This window comes from Coenobita brevimanus, chromosome 100 (assembly GCF_032717465.1).
Source record: "Coenobita brevimanus isolate Jiangsu-jjx chromosome 100, ASM3271746v2, whole genome shotgun sequence".
NCBI lineage: Eukaryota > Metazoa > Arthropoda > Malacostraca > Decapoda > Coenobitidae > Coenobita > Coenobita brevimanus.
Window position 1 is genome coordinate 27,698,881 of NC_137053.1, and position 20,829 is coordinate 27,719,709.

At 41.5% G+C, this 20,829-nt stretch overlaps 1 protein-coding gene across 1 annotated transcript in view; it reads right to left on the reverse strand.

Annotated features, from left to right (window-relative positions):
* LOC145414614 (kin of IRRE-like protein 1) overlaps positions 1-20,829 on the reverse strand; it is a 1,118,604-nt gene that overhangs the window by 468,435 nt on the left and 629,340 nt on the right. The window contains exon 5 of the mRNA XM_080284140.1: positions 15,233-15,508. Coding sequence (XP_080140266.1) covers positions 15,233-15,508 — 276 coding nt within the window. The remainder of the gene's footprint in view (positions 1-15,232; positions 15,509-20,829) is intronic.

A 20,829-nucleotide genomic window follows, 5' to 3' on the forward strand; every position in this document is an offset into this window, starting at 1 on the left:
AGTAGAGAATTCAGAAGAATTAAGTTCAGGAACATGAGAGCAAGATTAGTTGTTGCATACATATATATACACAACAGCCGTATTTGGCTTTGAAATGAGTGTAGAGAATGTAGGGAGGATAAAGAAAAGGGTTTACTATCAGTTGCCTCAGACAGCTGGGTCTCAGTTAGGAAGAGAAGGTGAGGTTTAGAGGAGGAGAGGTGGTGATCAACAGAAAGTAAGTGGAATGGCCGCAAATGTTGCAGAAATGAAAAAGAAGTGAGTCAGACAGTGGTTCCAGGCAGCCAGTTGAGTCGGCACTGGGAGAGAAGCAGCTGGTGGGGGCATTTATGTCCTTCCCCCCCACCTGGGGGATTCTGAGGCTTGTTATTAGATGCCATTTATTTTAAAAATTTTAGAAAGGAAGTGTAGTATGTAATGTGAATGCAGTTTGGTGTTGACAGTTAGAGAAACTTGTATTGGAGAGCATGCTGTGTTACTGAAACACTGAACAAGTTCAGCAGAGGGGGATGGTCAGGAACTAGTCCTGAGGACTGTTGAAATGGGATCTCCAGCTCTCCCTGTCACGTGCTTTCCATCTGCCTTGGGAGTACTGCCCTGCTCAACCTTTAACCTCCGACTTGGCGGATATAGGCCAGGCATGTACAAGCACACTTGTAATGCTCGTTAACGTCTATAAGCATGCAAAGTTTCATTCAGTTCCATCCAGCCACTGTGGAGCTTGGGAACTTGAAATTTGAGGAATGGATCACCAGAGGTACAACTTCTAGGTGGCGCTGCCAGCGACTGAAAGTGAGTTTCGACACTAAATGTCATATTTGTATGGACGTACTCCAGTGCAACATTCCCTCTAAGAATCATGGCCCTGGCTAAATAATCTTCTAAGCCTTAGCATTTTGCGGTTCATAGTCGTGATTTTAGCTATTTTCACTGCTCTCACATTTGACCCCTGACCCGGCCTATGTAGCACATGGGTGTACGTAGAAAGTTGTAGTACTAGTCAATGTCTATAAGCAAGCAAACTTTCATTAAATTCCACTGAGCGACTCGGGAACTAAGGGGACATTTTTGAAAACGCTACTGATTGCTAAGGATGCTGAGGCCAATATACACAGGGTTGCCATTTGAAAACTAGAGGAGAGAGGGGAAAAACTGATGGCACACTCTCGACGGCGAATAACCTCAAGATTATGCTTAGAGAAGTCAGAGCTTTCTGCGCCCATTAGTAATGCTTCTTCAGCTCAAAACCAAAAAAGTACAAAAATAGAGGGTTTTCGGCCGTTGCTAGGCAACGAGTAGTTGCCTAACAACCCAAACCTTAATGACACACCTAGGATACAGGCTGGTCATTGTGTCCAACTTTGGTAGACATGGGATAGTTCTGAAGGGTAGAAGTGCTTGCCACAATAAACAAGACAGAAATCAAGTAAGAAACCGCAACTAATAACAAGGGCAGCATCTGTCTGTCTATCTATCTATTGCCAGACGCCTTAGTCCCGTAAGAGGAGGCCACAAACAAATCGCCTCCATGTCGCCCTGTCCCCCACCATTTCACTGTCCTGCTCTCAGGTCGCACCCCCCTCTCTCATATACCTCTCCATTCCATCCCTCCACCTCATCCATGGCCTCCCCTTCCCTCTTCCCCCCTCCATCTCACGCACATACTCTCCTCGTCAGTCTCTCACTCTCCATCCTCTCCGCATGGCTATACCACCTAAAAGTGTTTCTCCTAACGCCTCCTATTACGTCCACATCCACACCACAATGCTCCTTCACTTCCTCATTTGTCAGTCTGTCTCTCCATGTGACTCCACATGCTCCTCTCAAATAACTCTTTTCCACAGCACTCACGCTTGACTTCTGTCACTCCAACAAGGTCCAAGCTTCGCTTCCATAAGTTAGAGTTGGTATCACAATAATGTCATGCAGTAACTTTTTCACTTCCAAGCTCACTTCCCTGTTTCTTATCACTGCTTTCAAAGAACCAGCAATCTTTCTTCCTTGTCGCACCCTTTCAAGCACTTCTCCTAAATTTCCACCCTTACTCATCACACTACCTAAGTACGTAAATACACTCACATTTTCCATTTCCTCTTCATCCAACCTCACTGTACATTCAGTGACTTCATTTCTCTCGGGGACCATAACTTTACCCTTCTCTACATTCACCATTAGAATCCGTTTCTTACACACTCTCTCAAACTCATTCACCAGGCTTTGCAGCTCCCCTTGGTCTTCACTTAACGACACATTATCATCTGCAAACAACAGTACACAGAGTTTCCACACACTGCCCTCTCTCATTAGGGCCGCTCCAACATCAGCCGCTGCAGCAGCATGAACTGGTCAATTAATGGTAACATTACTTCTGGCGGGTCTTTCTATTTAACTGGAATTAACCAGTTCTCTTTCAGTAAGGTTGTAAACACATGGAAGAAGCTGTTGAAGAGTGTGGTAGACAACGATACAGTGCTAACATTTAGAAGTCGTTTGATGTTCATCTAGTTTGTAAAAGTTAAACACGTTCACTGTGAATAATAGAAAGGATAACTAAAATTTGTTCTTGTTCAGATCACTGAAAAACAACAGCAGCATGACACTGTGAGAGAATTATTGTTACTTTTCGAATAGATATAAAGATGGCGTATTATTCCGTTTATGTCTTCCCATGAAAATTACATGGCCGTTTTTCTAAGGAGTACGATCGTCTCTCTGACTTTATCCTGCCGGCTTCGGCCAGAGGGGAAGGAAAGTCTCCCTACTTTACCATCATTACCTTCAACTTACAGATAAGTTACCATGGTCATAAGAGTCACTGTGACAAACAGCCTCAGAAAGACCATGTAGATCTGCTTCTAGTTGCCTTGTCCTTGTTCAGCTTTGTCCTCTCTCCCTCCCTCCCTCCTCCATTCTCTTCTCTGCATCTGATCTCTCTCACAGTCTCCCTCCCTTCCCCTCTCATCATTCTTCTTCATTTCCATTTCCTCTCATTATTCCTCTTCTACTTTTTTTCTTTGCTTTCCTTCTACCCTCATTTGCCCCTTTCCACTTCCTCTCCTTCCCTATTCCTCCCTCGCCTCTAATGTATCAATGGTTTGTGTATCTGCATAACTTTCTCTAATTCTCATTCAGATTTCCTCTCTCCATCTCTTCTAACCTTCCTCCCTGCCTTCCTCCCTTCTCCTTCCTCCTCCTTCGCTCCTACCTCCTCCCCTTTCTCTGACTCTTCTTCACATTCCTTCACCTTCTCCACTATTTGCCACCTGCTCTGCTTTCTCTCTCATCCTTTTACCTTTATCCTTTTTAATCATTATTATTTTCTTTTCTGATTCTTCTTATCTCTTTCTCTTTCCTTCTCTGTTTCTCTTTCCACCATCTTGCCTCTTCTTCTCTCTCTCTCTCTCTCTCTCTCTCTCTCTCTCTCTCTCTCTCTCTCTCTCTCTCTCTCTCAGCCTGTGTGTGTTTGTATGCTTATTGCGAAAATATATAAAGAGATGAGAGTGCGAGTGGCAGTGGCGGGAAGGTGGGAGGGGATAATGTGAGAGAGGGAGGGAAGGGAAAAATGGAAACTGAAGAAAATAGGAATAGAAGAAGGAAAGGTCGATCAAGAGGAAGGGAGGTGAAGGGTGATACGGAGGGAGGGATGGGGAGATGGGAAGAGAAGAAGGAAAAGGTGGAGAAGAAGAGGGTGACAAGGAAGAGATGAGAATGTGAGAAGGAAAATGAGGGGATGAAGGGAGGAAAATAGAATCTAGAGTAAGAAGACGTTAAACGACGAAGAAGAGGAACAAGTAGAGAAGAAGAAGGAGGAGGAGAAAGAGGAAGAGAAGGAGGAGGAAATGCCTAGAAAGAAAAGTAGCCATGAAAGCAAAGAAAGCCAACATGAAGTCACACAAGGTACAACCAGATGTCTTTCTCCGAGGTTAAGAAAAGCAATCACATAATTCAACAATATAGTAAACTGGAGGAACAGATCAAAGTTGCTACTTTGGAGGCAATTACCTTGAAGGAGACAATAACAATCTCAGCCGCTTTCGAACCTACGTTCACAAATCTAGTTCAAGGAAAAATTCTTACAAAAAAAAACAAAACAGTACCGGTACTGTGAGAAACAGAAGACTCTCTTAACCTCATAATCAAAGGCTTATCTTCCCTTCTCACAAACCCAGTAAACATACTCTCGTTAAGGCTTGACTTTCCACTCCTCTGTCACCATATGCCCATAGATCACTAGCACTCGGCTGACACGACCCAAGGCCCGAAACAGCGACGCCTTCAGAGCAATATATAACATTACACTGACCACACTGCGCAGCCATGTACTAATTTCACATCTCATGGCTCCATCACTAATGTAGGAAACACTGCCTGTGGGGTGGTCACTGAAACACCAAACTGCACAAGGCAAAAGGTCAGAGAGGAAGAGGACATAAGACACGATCCTAATGTAACATCTCTAAAATTAATAAAACACAACGTCTAGCACTGGGCAAGACAACATTTAAATATCATTAGCACATATATGCAACAAAACCCAGATGTTGTACTCATCATCAGTCATGGCCGTCTAAATGACCATTAATTTTAAGATCAAATGACTTATTTGCTGCTAAAAGAACCGAAGCAGGGAACTACATGCAGGTGTGGCCACTGCAATACAGCAGGGCTTCAGCATAAGATGAATGATTTCCAGTTCTCATATACTCGTACACTCATGTTCAAGCTAATGACATCTCTGGGCTCCATTAAAATCTTCACCAAATACATCACACGAAGGGAAGGCTGCATTGTGTTCTCAGATATTTACAAAATACTGTGGATGCCAGAATCAGTGTATATTTTCGGAGATAAGAAAAATGGGAATAAGTAAGTTGATAAGGTAGGGACAAAAGGGCCCTAGTATAAGCTATTACGTCTGAGACCCTCAAAAATCACAGAAAAACTACGAAGCAAATTTCTATAAAAAAGTGACAGGTGTACTCCACCTCCTTCACTTCCCTCTCCCCTTAACGTGTAAATAAACGAAAGTGCTCGCGATATTTCGTGCTTCATTTTTCGTTGTGGATTTCAGCATATATATATATATATATATATATATATATATATATATATATATATATATATATATATATATATATATACAGATTTATATATATACACACACAATTTTGAGCACGTGACGGCATTTTTGCAGTTGTTAATCTTCTTTCTAATATTTCCCATTTTCCTCACTAATACCCTTCCTTCATGGGAGTGAACGAAAACCAACTCTCCAAAGCTGTTCATTTTTATTAGATGTCTCGTCTAGAGATACATCCTTAGGAATGGAATTACCAAAACGACATCTGGGAATGATATATGTCTACATAGATACGTGTGAAGGAAATGAATACTTAATTTAATGGTACTGCACATCAAAAATAATTCAGGTATATCTAAGTAACATTTTGCTATGTTTTTTATAGAGAGGAGTATCTATAAGGAAATGCACATGCTATATATACAACCTGCTTAAATGGCCAGAAAACTGAATGAATTTTTCTCATGACATCAAAATTTTCAAATATACTTTTTACCAAAATTTCTGGAAATTATATTTACAGAAGGGTTAATATAAAATACAGTATACATACACTAATCTCTGCAATGTAACGTATTCGACATTTTAAGCTAATAAAGTACTATAAATACAAAAACACCATACATTTAATTACCTTATGCAGGAAAGATGCATCAAGACATTACAGATGACACCTCGTGTACTACATACTGATATTGTGGAACTAAATCTATACATGCGTTTTCCTACATCTGTATTTATACCCGACTCACAGGTTGGGGGTCGTGGGCACACCTAGACCAGATGTGGGCTGATTTTCTCAAGTATGTGGGGGGTGGGGTAGAAGGGAGAGGGGACAGGGGGAGGGTTGGGCGGATTATCTGACCCTGGAAGCGGCTATGGTCAGACTCAAATATGAAGTCCGTTTGGGTGGGGCCCGAGAGGGGATTTCCCTCTCTACAGCTCTGCCGTATCAGCCCCAGTACCTATCTCTCTCTCTGTCATATGTCAGCTATTTACTATTTGAAATTGTATATTAAATATTCTGTACTTATTAAATATATTAAATAAGGCTATATAGTGCTATGAATGTGTCGCTTTTTAGGATAATAGCAATGATTTGTATAAATTCCACACCACGTGACAACGTCGCTTTCCAACGTTGCCAGAGGTCAAGGACACCCACCTCAGACTACAGGTGACCGGTCACTCCCTCCCTGATCCCCACCCACGATGGCAGCTACTCCGACTCGCTCTCGTGAGCTCCACAGTCGGGAGAAAGAACTTATATAGAATGTGAACAAATATTTTTTAGAAGAAAGGTCAGACAGAGGACTTATGCCTACTGGGGAAACCTCTTAAAAAAAAATGCGCCAAGACTTTTACCTCAGTGGTGGTGTGGAAAAAAGGTCGAAACAACATAGAAGAAAACTAAACTTATAAATATATAAAAACTTTCTCAATCAACTGAGAGAGAGAGAGAGAGAGAGAGAGAGAGAGTGAGGAGGTTTGGCAGAGCTGTAGAGAGGGAAATCCCCGCTCGGGCCCCACCCAAATGGACTTCATATTTGAGTCTGACCATAGACCAGATGCGAGCGGATCTCCTCAAGCATTTGGGAGGTGAGGTAGACGGCTACACGCAGGTCAGGTCAGACAATCCGCCCAACCCACCCACTGTCCCCTCCCCCATCTTGGTTCCACCTGACAGGCAGACCTGTCCATACGTGGCTACATACGAGTATTTGTCTATTGGACAGCGTCAGTCTGACGACTGTCAAATCATAAAAAGGGGGACCCAACTCTTGTCTGCACAAAATTCGTCCAGCCAGGTAGATCCCTTGTCAGTTCCTTTGCCTCCTCAGCTTCTATATCTCTCTTCATCACACACTCATTTACCATATCTATCCACCTTCTAAGCTTACTACGCCTCCTCTCACCTTCAAACTCGTTCAGATATACCCTTTTCACCACTCTATTTGCACCCATTTTCTCCATATGGCCATACCATCTAGGCACACTCTCTTCAACTCTGTTGTTCAAAAACTTCCTTACTCCACATCTTTCAAGAATCATATTATTCCTCATACTATCTGCTCTCTGCACTCTTCACACATTCCTCAACAGCCCATTTCACTGCTTTTACTATTTACTTCATTTTTATGCCACACCATAGTCTCACATCCGTATGTTACAAAAGGCACTTAAACTCGTTCATACAAGCCTTTTGTAATCACCACACTCAAATCGATTTTTTTTTTAAAGCAGGCACGACGCTCACAGACATCTACAAAACTTTGCTCTAGTCTATCAAGCTCTTGTCCGCTATTTGCAGGCAACACTACATCATCTGTATACATCAGGTTTGAGATAATTCACCTTTTACTGTTCATTACCATTCTTTCTCCATGATCACAGAGCACTTAAGGCACCAGATCCCTTAGCATCGCCTGAAGACACGACACTGATGCAGAAATAGTAATTCACAGAACATGGGCAGAGCCATCTTGCAATTATATCTGATGTTGCAACTTAATTGCAAGGAGGACATACCTTAACACATGCCTTAACATGGAACAGTGTGTTTATCGTTTATGTGACCCCTTCGCCCATCGATTGCTGGAGAAATGAAAACAGAGACAGTAAAAATTTTCATCAGTACATCTTCAGCCAGAGTGGCTATTATATCTTTATGTTACTCTGTCTGAAGATGTAATATACGAAAGTATTTACTGTTTCTATTTTCATGTCTACTGTGAACATAAGAACATAAGAAGAGAGGATAACTGCAGTAGGGCGGTTGGCCCATGCTAGGCAACTCCTAGAAGGGTAACTGAACTACTAAAATGAGATAAGGACAGCAAAGAAGAAGGCTCTCCCCCGCCCTCCAAACCCTCCAGCCGAAGCCGGCAGGAAAAGTCAGAAAGAACACCACGCAGTATAGAAAAACTGGCTTGGACATTTTATAGAAAAGTGTGAGGGGAGAACAGCGACTACCATAGTGTAACCTGAAAAGGAAAAAGTATGAATTAGTATTGGATATAAGATTTTCCTTCTATACCCAACCCTTATTTGTCATATGCTTATCTAGCCTATGCTTGAAACTCTCAATGGAAGAAGAAGCAACTACTTTTCTAGGTAGCTTATTCTATTCGTCTACAACTCTGTTACCAAACCAGTTTCTACCTATTTCCTTATTGAACCGGAATTTTTCTAGTTTGAAACCATTACTTCTAGTTCTCTCCTGTATGCTCACTTTAAGTACCTTGCTAATATCCCCCTTATTTATACCCTTCATCCGCTTAAAACACCTCAAGTCTCCCCTTACTCTACGCCTCTCTAGTGAGTGCAGACTTAGTCTTTTCAGTCTGTCTTCATATGACAGGTTCCGAACATCATGTATCGTTTTTGTCATTCTTCTCTGTACATTTTCGAACGAGTTAATATCCATTCTATAGTAAGGACACCAAAATTGTACTGCGTAGTCTAAGTGTGGCCTTACTAATGCTAGATAAAGTTGCAGTATTATTTTTGATGAGCTATTGTTCACGCTTCTCGAAATAAATCCTAGGACCCTATTTACTTTATTTCTCGCATTAATGCACAGTTGCCTTGGTCTAAGGTCGTTACTAACCATAACTCCTAGATCTCTCTCGCATTCCGATTTGCTAATTTTTTTGTTATCTAGGCTGTATTTAGTATCTCCAGTGGTCTTGCCTACGTTATGTGCTTCACATTATTCAACGTTAAATTCCATTTGAACAATATATCGAGGTCATTTTGTAAGTTATGGCAATCGTCAGTCGAGTTAATGATACGCCCTATTTTTGTATCGTTAGCAAATTTGCTGATACTGCTAGTGATTCCTAAGTCTAGATCATTTATATCTATAATAAATAATAAGGGACCGAGTACTGAACCCTGTGGTACACCGCTAGTTACTAATCCCCAATCCGACTTAATTCCTTTTATTAATGCTCTCTGCTTTCGTCCTTTCAGCCAGGATTCTATCCATTTTAAGATATCGCCGTCTATACCCTGTGCTCGAACCTTTCTAACTAACCTTTCGTGTAGGACCCTATCAAAAGCTTTACTAAAGTCCAGATAAATAATATCGTAAGCTGTATCGCTATCTACTTCCTCACAGACCTCTGAGAAGAATGACAACAAGTTTGTGAGCCAGGATCGGCCTTGCCTGAATCCGTGCTGACTTTCGTAAGATTAAATCTTTCTAAGTGTTCTCAAATCTTCTCTGCCAAAATTGACTCTAACATTTTTCCTACTATTGACGTTAGACTTATTGGACGATAATTCGACATAGCTGATTTATCTCCTTTTTTAAAAATGGGTACTACTTTGCGGTCTTCCAAGCCTTTGGAACTTCTCCTGAACTTAAAGAGTCATTAAATAATGTTAAAAGTGGCTGACATAATTCTTCTTTGGTTTCTTTTATAATTTTTCCATATATATCGTCCGGACCTGGCAGTTTTTGAGGTTTCAACTTATTAATTTCTTTCAATACGTCCTCCTTACTAATGGTTATTTTACTAAGAATATTTTCCGTATTATCATCGTAAATATTTTCTGCTTGAGGGAGCAGGCCTAGATTTTCTTTGAATACTGATATGAAATAATTGTTTAGGATGGAGCACATTTCATTATCTTCACAAGTAATGTCACCTGATTCTGTTCTGAGTGGTCCTATCCTATCTTTATTTTTCGTGCGGTACATTTGGGGTTTTCTTCCGATTCACTAGCAACCTTAATTTCATAACTTCTCTTTACTTTCCGTATCTCCCTCTTTACCTCTCTATTTAAAATCGCGTACCGGTTATTGTAAGTGTTCCTCTCCACGTTTTATTTTTCTATATAGTCCTTTCCTTTGGCCTATGAGAGATTTTAATCTGTTGTTTAACCATCTTGGTTCTGAATTTTTCGTTCTAAAAGGTTTTGAAGGAATATATCTATCTTGGCCTCCGTGTATTATATTTACTAACTCGTTATATTTCTCTCTGGCCGAACGTGTGCTTGGTACTGAACCTGAGTTAATCCTCGTCACCTGTACTACATTCCCACCTATGTCCTCACCTTCCCCAGAGACCTGGTGAACATTCACACCTGTTTCCTGCCCCTCACCTATGACCTGGCGTTCCCCACTGACCTGGCATCCCCTAAAATAGCAATTCTCCCTATGGAATACCGTTCTAAAATAAGTTCTTAATCCAACGAAATCTCCTAGACGAAAATTAGGAACGGTGGAGGTATTTTCAATGGAACAGACATCCCAAATAATTTGAACTTAATTTTTTCGTGATCGCTATTACCAAGTCGTCCACCAACCTCTATATCACTAATGACATTTTCTTTATTAGCTAAAACCAAATCTAATGTATTATTACCTCTGGTGGGCTCGCTGATATACTGATAAAGGAAATTATCCTGTACCTACCTCTAGAAATTCCTCTGACTCTGCATCCCCTTCCTGATTTCTCCAATCTATCCTTGGCAGATTAAGATCCCCTACAATTATTACTAAGCTGGACTGTGATGCTTTCCTAATTTCCTCCCAAAGGTATTTACTATCGCCTCTGCTTAATTTTGGAGGTCTGTAAATAGCTCCTAACACTAATTTCTCCCTATTGTTACTAATTTCAACCCAGACACTTTCTGTGTCTCTGTTTACTTTAATGTCTGCTTTATTGTAACAGTTTAATGAATTCTTTACATAAATAGCTACCCTGCCCCCCTTTCTTCCCAGACAGTTTGACACAAAAATATTATAGCCCTTTATCTGATATTGTGCTAAAAATTCTCGAGTGTCTGTATTCATCCAAGTTTCACTAATAACAGCAATGTCTATTTTCCCTGTACAAATTAAAGCCCTCCGTTCATCCATTTTATTACGTAAACTCCGTCTGTTTGTGTCGTACACTTTCAGGCTATTACGAGTAGTTATGCCTCTACACTGGGACTTACTATTTTTTTATTTTATTACTAACTGGGAAATTCTTTACTTTACTAATAAAATTTTTTTTTTGTACTGTCACTTATCGCTTGTTCTGTCCTCCATCATCGCCTTCTCAACCTGAGGTGCCTGAGTGGATGTATCTTCAGTAATGGTTAAATTGTTGTTCTTACTTTTGCAAATCTTGATGCATCCATCCAAACATGGTAATAATGATTTCTGAGTGTAGTTGCTGTAACTTCCTGTACATCTACTTCTCAACCTCAAAAAAAAAAAAAAAAAAAAAAAAAAAAAAAAACTATAACTCCCTATCATACCAGACAAAACAGTAACTCCCTGCCTGCTAAGATGAGTCCCATCCCAACTATACAAAGCACTCCATCCATAAAACCGGTCCCAGCTGTCTATGAAAAGTATTGCATTATCTTTGCAATACCTTTCAAGGCAGCAATTAAACCCTATTGCCCTGCTCAACCACTCCCTTCCAACCCGCCTCCTTGGCAAAACACCAAACACTAAAGGGTTCCTCCCCTCTCCCTAACCTTCTCTAACATCAACTTGTATTGCTGCCAAATTACCTCACTTTTATGCCTACTAATATCATTGCCTCCTACAATGAGGCACACAGTGGGCTTGTATCCACAATCCTTCATGATATTTGAAATTTTTTCTGTCACATTAGCCACCGTACGCCCTGAGTGGCGTATACATGGTTCTGTTAATATATCTCACCTGGGAGTCTCCAACAACAGCAACATTTTTCTTACCTTTTTTGTTCTCACTATACTTACCTGTATGGGAAGTTTTCTCACCGTCCTTCTTCTCTACTTCCCTCTCTGCCTTCCCTTCACATTCATCCCGTAGTGCGTCAAATGCATTAGTGGTCCTTATTTCGGCTTGCTTGTTAAAGGTGAACTTCGTTGCACCCTTGTGAACAAGTGTCCAACCTTCAGCCTTTTTTTTCTCTCTCTCTCTTCCAACATCTCCAAAAATTCCCTCATTTGTGATTGCTCCTGCCGGAGAACCTGTACTTCCCGCTTCCGTTCGAGAAGCTCTTCCTTTAATTCAAGGTACTCCCTCTCGAAACTTGCAGTGGGGACACAACTCTCCGCAGAGGAAGCCATCATGCACAAATTCACACAGGGGTATTACAGGTCACTACAACACACTAACAACACTATCACAGGTCACTAGCACGACACTATCACAGGTCACTACTCACTAGCACGACATTATCTCAGGTCACTAGCACTTCTGAGCAGACTGACCTCACGTCATATCGCTCCTCCGTCATATTTCAACTGCCTCCTTCTGTCTTCCTTTACCTCTGCTTTTGCATCGCTGTCACTGACACAATTATGTAGTGAAGAAATAGTTTAACTTCCCAATCATCTATACACTCTAGCATCAAGTACAAGTTATCTCATTCGAGAATCACACACATCGCCAGTCACTACCTTACATTCTTCCAACTCACCTTGCATCCGTCTCACCAACTGCCATGTATACCCGCGAGTCATCTTGTGTCTGAAAAAAGATACTGGCTGCTGCCATGCCCTTCTCCACACAAATGTCCACCAATACATTCACATTCTCATTCATTCATAGGGTACATTCCACCGTCCAACCACCCAAACTGTTCTAGACTACCTACTTTTTCAGCCATATCTTCAGTCACACTCTCGCATTTCTGAAACTTATGCAGACATGCTTATGCAAACGCCCCAAAATTCTCTTTCATTCTAGACGATCGATAACATAGTGCAGTGACCTCTCTAAACTAATATTACTAAGGTACGATAGAATAAAAAAAAAAAATTACTTAATAAGTAGGTGACAATGTATCTAAGATGTTTTAAATACAGGTTTATATAACGCATCTAACATTTAAGTATAATTTAAAAATGAATAATATATGTGGAATTTTCATACTTTTTGTATGAAATAATAAATTCTGTATTCAATTATCTTTAAGATATTTGTGCCAATTTCCGATACAGACTGCATATGAAATGGACAGGTAGTGAATATGGAAAAGAATACTGGCGAGTGGTGATGGTGATGATAAGAGAGAGGAAAATATATGGCTCTGGAAAATATAACATGTGCAGATTGAATATCAAACTGACTATTGGAGAGAGAGAGAGAGAGAGAGAGAGAGAGAGAGAGAGAGAGAGAGAGAGAGAGAGAGAGAGAGAGAGAGAGAGAGAGAGGTGGAGTGGCAATGAAGTAGATGGAGTGTGAAGACGAGGCTGGTGGAGGCACTTGAGCGAGAGAATGGTTTTACTGAACGACTGAAGTAATTGGCCCGGCTCGCAACAACATGGATGTTACTGCGGCGAATGAGAAGGATGATGGATTATGTGAGGGAATAATGAAAGAAGGAAAAGTACGAGGGGAAAAAACTAGCTCATGCATGAGACGCGTAAGTACAGTACATGGTTACATAATGGGAATAACGCAAATTACAAGGGCAGGGAGAGTGTAGTATTGGGGTTTAAGACAATTATCCATGCACAAGACTGCTGAAATTCACCAAGATCTGAAGCACACACACACGCACACACACACACGTACAGCCATATACTTCTGTCAAGACAGATCATCTTCAGACTATAAGAAAAAATCATAAAACAAAAAAAAAATACAAGTATTATCAGAGGTTTATATAAGTATATTTACATATTCATTCTCAGACATATATAAGCAAGATATATGAGGCTTCACGTGTCTGTTGAGTGACTTGGAGAGATCTATGGACAAACTAGAAAGCACTCAGACAGCGCATACCTCCGCTAATGCCATTAAAAAGGATCCAGATCCGGATACGTTGAGACATTGTGTAGAATACATAGGATCCGGATCCGCCCCCCAAATTTAACCGATTGTTCCTTGAACCATGGTCCACCCTTCCATTAAATTTTACTGAAATTCACTGAGAACTTTTGGAGATGTAGTGCGGGATATACAGGATCCGGATCCAGATCCGCCCCCAAATTTAAGCAGTTCTTTCTTGGCTCATGGCCCACCATTCCACAAAATTTCATTGAATTTCATTGAGAACTTTTGGAGATATTGTATGGTAGGATTCGGATCCGGACCTGGGTCCGTCCCAAAATTTAATCTACAATGCAGATCAAAACACCGTGAAACGTAGCTGAGCAAAAGATGTTATCTTTAAAAAAAAAACTTTTAATATAACTTGCCAATTAAATGAGAACCAATGTATTTACAAAATATCCAAAATAAACATGACTTTGACATTAAAATCGCAACTTGGTAATTCCACTAGTAATACAGTTTTCCTTGTCATGGTAAATTGTGCTCTCCATGCCTCGCACCAAGACAAGATGTCTTGTGCTCGCCAGATAAAGAGGCTTTCTAGCAAATTTTATTTCTTTACTCTTATGTTTGCACGGAACACATCAATATCATCTTGCTTGTCATATTACTTTTCAGATAATGGAAACGGACTGCACATACATGATATATGACAAGAATAACGTGTCATTCGCAGAAATATACATGTAAAAAACAGATGTTCGAGATCATCCTTAGTAGGCGAGAATACTCGTACTGCCAAGGTGTGGTCTCCAACAAACTCTAATCCGATTATACAAAGAGTTCATATACTCGTACAATCGGATATGCAAGAGTATATAAATTCGCTACAGAAGTTTCCTCCAAAATCCGGAAAATTTTACTGTACCAAAACAAACTTTGGTTCAAAATTATCGGATGTTTTAAGGCAAGTTGTGCTGCCAGAATCTGGCAAAGGTATATGAGTTTATACGAATATAGAAGGAGACAGACTATGAAGGTACGAAGCCAGTCAAAATCACTGCCAACACATGTAGGACAACAGGATGGACTCCCAGCTTATCACTAGCTGGAAAATATCCTTACCACATATTAACACTTCATTTGGAGGACGCCCTATGAGATGAAAAATTTTCTATCTCCAAACGATTTTTTCCAGCTGGGGAAAGGTTTAATGTACTGAAGTTTATCTGTGGTGAGGGCGGTTTGAAAAAAGTTTATCCTAAACCGAACAAAATGGTCTGGAGGAAGCAAGAATGAAATAAAGAAAACATCATTGTAATGAAGGGGTTAAGGCAGATTTGTCTGGCTAAATTTGTACCCAAAGCATTTAGCAAATTAACGTTGGTTACTAAGTGTATCCTCCAACAACACACACCAAAATCACTTACTGTACAGCTCCAAGTTGACGACCGTGAAGAGAGGCTCGGTGATATTGTTGTTGGAGGCACGACAAGTGATGTTAGCCTCTGCATAGTCTCTGGTGAGGGCGGGGATGGTCAGTACGGTCCTCACGTACCGCACGCCCACGCCCTCACCCACGGTCAGCATCACGCCGTCATCCACCTCGTGCGAAGCGAGTAGGGTGCCTTCCTCGCCCACTGTCACACTGCGGTTGGACAGCATTTGCCCACCCGTCCACCACGTCACCTCAGGAGGGGGACGACCTGCAGGGAAATATAAATGACGGATTTAGCAGGTTGTGATCTTTTTTCTTATTATATCAAAATACTTCTTTAATTCACATAGATATGCGTCTACCTTTCTGTCTAATTATATGTATGTATACACAATGGTCTGTTTATTCATCCAGCCATTTATTCTTTTATCTATACGCGAAAAAAAAAAAAAAAAAAGGAATGGCACAAAGGCGTATAGTCTGCAAAATTCGTACCTCTGTAATATGTCATACTGAAGAGTCAAAATCAATATCCAGTCACCCTGAGATTCTCGGACACTTTGTATAACTGATGGGGGATGAATGAAGGGGAGAACTGTTCCGGAGCTGATTAGATGAGTTCATGAAACGCTATAAATTCTGGTTGACAGTTATATTAAAGAGCTGACCAAGAAACTGGTGAAGCACTGTGATTATATGTGCCTTAAAGAGACAGGCATACATATATATCGTTAAAACAAGCGATTCGTGGCCCTTTCAGGCCGCTCAGCATTTGCTCAAATAAAAGCCGCTTCTGAACTGTGCTTCGATTTGCTCGAAACCAATGCGGAATCAAGTGCTTCACGGCCTTATCGGGCCATTCAGCTATAAAATTACTGGGAAGAAGTAGGGGTAAAAACCCCTATAGAAGGTCTCAATTGAAATGAAATTGAAAATGGTCCACCAATAATCAATACTGAAATCATCCTAGCAAGATTCATCGAAATCCATTTTCCAGTTTCGGCTGTGCTACACACACACACACACACACACACAGTATTATAGTATATAGGATCAGTGTCAGTTCTAGTGTATTAACAATAATATTTTTTCTCCTGTAAAAAGAAAAGAACAACGAATAATCCAGCGGTTCTCAAACTCTTTAGTGGGTGACCCTATTTGGAATATTTCAAGACTTCGAGACCCACAGGGTAAAAAAAATCAAACAGAGAGAGAGAGAGAGAGAGAGAGAGAGTAACCGGTATATAGCCTATCGTAGTTACTAACAATATGTTAATAGTGTAATAAGGATAACTACAATTTCAATTATGTAAATAAAATAGTCCTACACTGAAACCATTAGGCCTATTCTTTGTCCCTGCAACTCATCAAAATTCCTCTCGCGACCCACCTTTGGGTCGCGACCCATACTTTGAGAATAACTGGACTAATCCTACAAAGCTTGTCTCTTCAGAGGTGAACAAAAATAGACCAAAATCAAGACCACTTCATCTTCATGTGTTGGGCACATCGTATTTAATACCTTTGCGCCAACACAAGATTATGCAGGCAGAGTGAAAAAAGAATCCTGGGCAAATATGGAAGCATGCATGGAAAAGATTGAGAGGAATGAAAGAGTGTTTTTGATTGGAGATATGGATGAAAAAGCAGGGAATGTGAAGGTGGATATAGTAGCTGGTGAGTGGGGTGTGCCTGCAGAAGCGAATGAGAATGGCAGTGTTCCCGTGGACATATGTGTGGGGAGGGGGTTGGTGATAGCCTATACCCTCTTCAGGCACAAAATGATCCACAGGTATACGTGGCGAGTGATGAGAAGGGTGGCTGGTGAACTGAATGAACGTAAGACAATGATTGATTACACTTGCCTGCGTTTCAAAACTTTTTTTTTTTTCAAAGATCAGAGGTTTTTCAGCTGATTTAAGATCACTTTCGCACGGCGAATTCAGAAATGCAATCTATTTTCTTCAATCAGGTCAGGTTTTTTAGATATGCTAGATTTGAAAAAAACTGCATGTATGGCTCAAATAGTGTTACTGAACTGGTGTGCATGAATTATGTTTTTATCCAAAATTGTCACGGGTGCCTTTAAAAGACCTTTTCTTCATTTCCGATCTGGATTGTCACTTCAATGAATCGAAAGTACAAGAACCACCCTGACAGGTTCTGCTATATCTGTGGAAATGTGACCCTTTCAGACCGTCAAGTGAGAATTACAGATTTTGTGAAGAAGTCATATCACGCTTACTTCAGAGTCAAACTAGGCGACCAAGAATTTGGCTCTCTATTGTATTTTGTTTTTCTCTTGGAGGGAACTGTTACTGCAGGATCATGGCCTTTGGTTCCTTCTTCCTCGCATAAAAAAAAAAAAAGATAAGCCATTCACCCCTCACATCTATTGCAAAACATGTGCTCAAAACCTACAGGACTGGAGGAACAAAACGAAGAAGAGTATGCCGTTTGGTGTTCCGATGGTGTGAAGGGAAGTTAAAGATCACACCACACTGTTATTTTTGTATGACGAGTCTACAGGGCATCAGTCGCAGAACAAACATCATGTTCAGTATCCTGAAATTCCATCAGCCATCAAACCAGTACCCCATGGCCCAGATGTTCCTGTTCTTGAACCTGACGTCAGCATGGGTTCGTCGTCCGACTCTGAGTCTGGAGATGCGACTAATGCGAACGAGTCTGGTACAACTGAGCCAATGAGGGAGACTGACTGGTGCCACAGAACCAAGCTGAGCTCAACGATTTGACGCAGGACTTAAAGCTGTCCAAGGAGTCTGATCAGCTGCTGTGTTCGCGCCTTCGTGAGAAATGTCTGCTGGCACTGGAGACAATGTTCTTTTGGTATGGAAACCGAGAGAAAGCGTTCCAAAAATACTTCTCGCTTGATGATGTATCTTCTCTCGTTTACAGCAACATCACCTACCTGACTGAAGTGATGGGTTTGAAATATGGCCTACAGAATGGAGACATTTCATCACCTCGTTGAGTAGGAATCTCAAGACGGTTCTTCTGAACAACGGCAACAAGTTCTCTTCGATCCCTGTTGTACATTCAGTTGAAATGGGAAAAACCCACAACAGCATGGAATGTCTGATGTCTGCTGTAAACTACAAGGACCATGGTTGGTTGATCTGTGGACCTCTCAAGGTAGTTAGTCACATCCCAGGACTTCAAGGTGGGTACACAAAGTATCCATGCTCCATGTGCCTGTGGGACAGCCAGGCAGACGACCAGCATTATTTCCAATAAAAGTGGCCGTCTAGACATGAACTACAACCCAGCTCACACAGTGTTCTGTCCCACCCTCTAGTCGAACCGCACAAGATTCTACTCCCACCACTGCACATAAAAATGGGTCTCATGAAGAACATCGTGAAGGCACTGGACAAAGAAGGTGGAAGATTCACTTTTCCGTGACAGAAGTTTCCATGCGTGAGGAGAGAGAAACTGAAAGTGGGGATATTCGACGGCCCTCAGATAAGAATGCTCATCAAGAATACTCGCTGCGATGAATCATTGAATTCCTCTGAACTCTCTGCTTGGCTGGCTCTGAAGTCGATCATTGCAAACTTCCTGGGCAACCACCATAGTCTAGAATATGAGAAAGCTGTTGATAAGCTGATGGAGAGTTTCCGCCGACTAGATGCACGCATGTTGGTGAAAATCCACTTCTTCAGATCTCATCTGGACTCTTTTCCAAAGAATTGTGGAGACTTCAGTGAAGAGCAGGGGGAGCATTTTCACAAGGACATCCGAGTGATGGAGGAACACTCTCAAGGATGGGGGGACGTCAACTTTCTGGCCGACTACTGCTGGAGCCTAAAGAGGGATGTGGTGACTACCCAGCACAAGCGGAAGTCCCTGGAGAGGCCATTCAATCCTGATTAGCCTAGTATATCGTGCTGTACCCTTCTTGCGATCTATAAGAACTGCCTGTAAAGCCTGTACATATAGAGCAGTTGAGTTATGCTACTAGAAGAATCACTCATCTACCAATATGATGGGAAATTATCATTTCTAGAAGGTGTTTTGTTTCCAAAATTTGACCTGATTGAGAAAAAATAATGCGATTTTCGGAATCAGCGTAAGAAACTGATCCAAGAACAGCAAACATATCCTTGACCTTTATAATCACGCAGACCAGTGTAATGTGTGTGCGTGGATGATAGAATGAGAAGGTGCGTAATGGATGCAAAAACATACAGAGGTTGAGGGAGTGGACTTTCTGGTCACCACTTGATGGTGGTGATGGTCAAAGTTCAAACGCAATAGAGGAATAGGAGGGAAAGACAGGAGGAAGTAGTCCATACAAGGAGGGTAGAAAGGTTGCAAGAGGATGGAAAAAAGGCAGAATATAAGAAAGATGTTGAAGAGTGATTGGGTAAATATGACTTGGAGCAGACGGGTGAGGTGGAAGGTGTGTAGAAGATATTCACAGACGAAATCTGTGCAGCATGTGAGGTGGTGTGTTGGGTGTAGAGAAGACCAAAAGGGGTGCAAGGAACAGCATGGTGGAATGAAGAGGTGAAGCAAGCTGTGGCTCAAAAGGAAAAGGCATATAGAGAGTGGATGGGAAACAGAGGCATGGAGGAAGTTATGGAAGAGATTGACTGAATGAATGCCAGGCAGCTACGGCCATTTCACACTAAGGCAGAAAACATGTAAGATAATCAGGTCTGGTAGGTGTTATAAAGGAAAAGAGATCAAACAGAAGGAAGCATACGAGTACGCGATAAAAAAGACATAAGTTGGGTAACAGGAAAGAGGAAGGATTCACCAAGGAGAACAGACAGTGAGGGTGGACGGCCTAAATCATGAAGGAAAGGGAAGGGAAAGCATGACGAAGTTCAACAGAGTATTGAGGACAGTGTACTAGAAGATGCACTACAGCAAGTCGAACCTGACACAATGAGGAAAAAGGTACCCTCACCAGACATCAAATGACCATGTGTAACACGGGTATGTCCCAAACACAAGAGTGCTAATGCAATCTCCCATCGTCTGTTACGATGGGAGGAAAAAGACCTAGGAAAAACGGTAGGCTAAACAGAAAGCAGCACATTATCAGTGATATTAGACCACTCCATTTGCAAACGTTGCTTAAGCAAGACAGAGATCGACGGAAAAAAGTCTCTCGAGATAGAGCTACAGGATATCATACGGGACACCGCCGACCAGGCCAGAAAATCTACTTGCACGTTTGGACATGTGGAGAGGATGGAGAATGAAAGACTGACTAAGAGGGTGTATGTAGGTGAGGTGGAGGGAGGGAGAGGGAGGGGTAGACCGAGGATGAGGTGGAGGGATGGAGTTGAGAGGTATATGAGGGAGGGGGGGGGTGAGTTGGGGGGAGGGGAGTCAAATGGTGGGTGACAGAGTGACTTGGAGGCGTTTTGTCTGTGGCCTCCCTTTGCGGGATTAGGGCGTCGGGCTATAGATAGATAGATAGACGTTTCCAACAATACCAACAAGACTCGAGACCCAACAAAAGATAACTAGTTTCATTTTGGTGGCAATCCTGAACAACCACTTCTGGATTTCAAAGACCAGTGAGTTGGCTGCGGGAATGGTCCTTAGGAA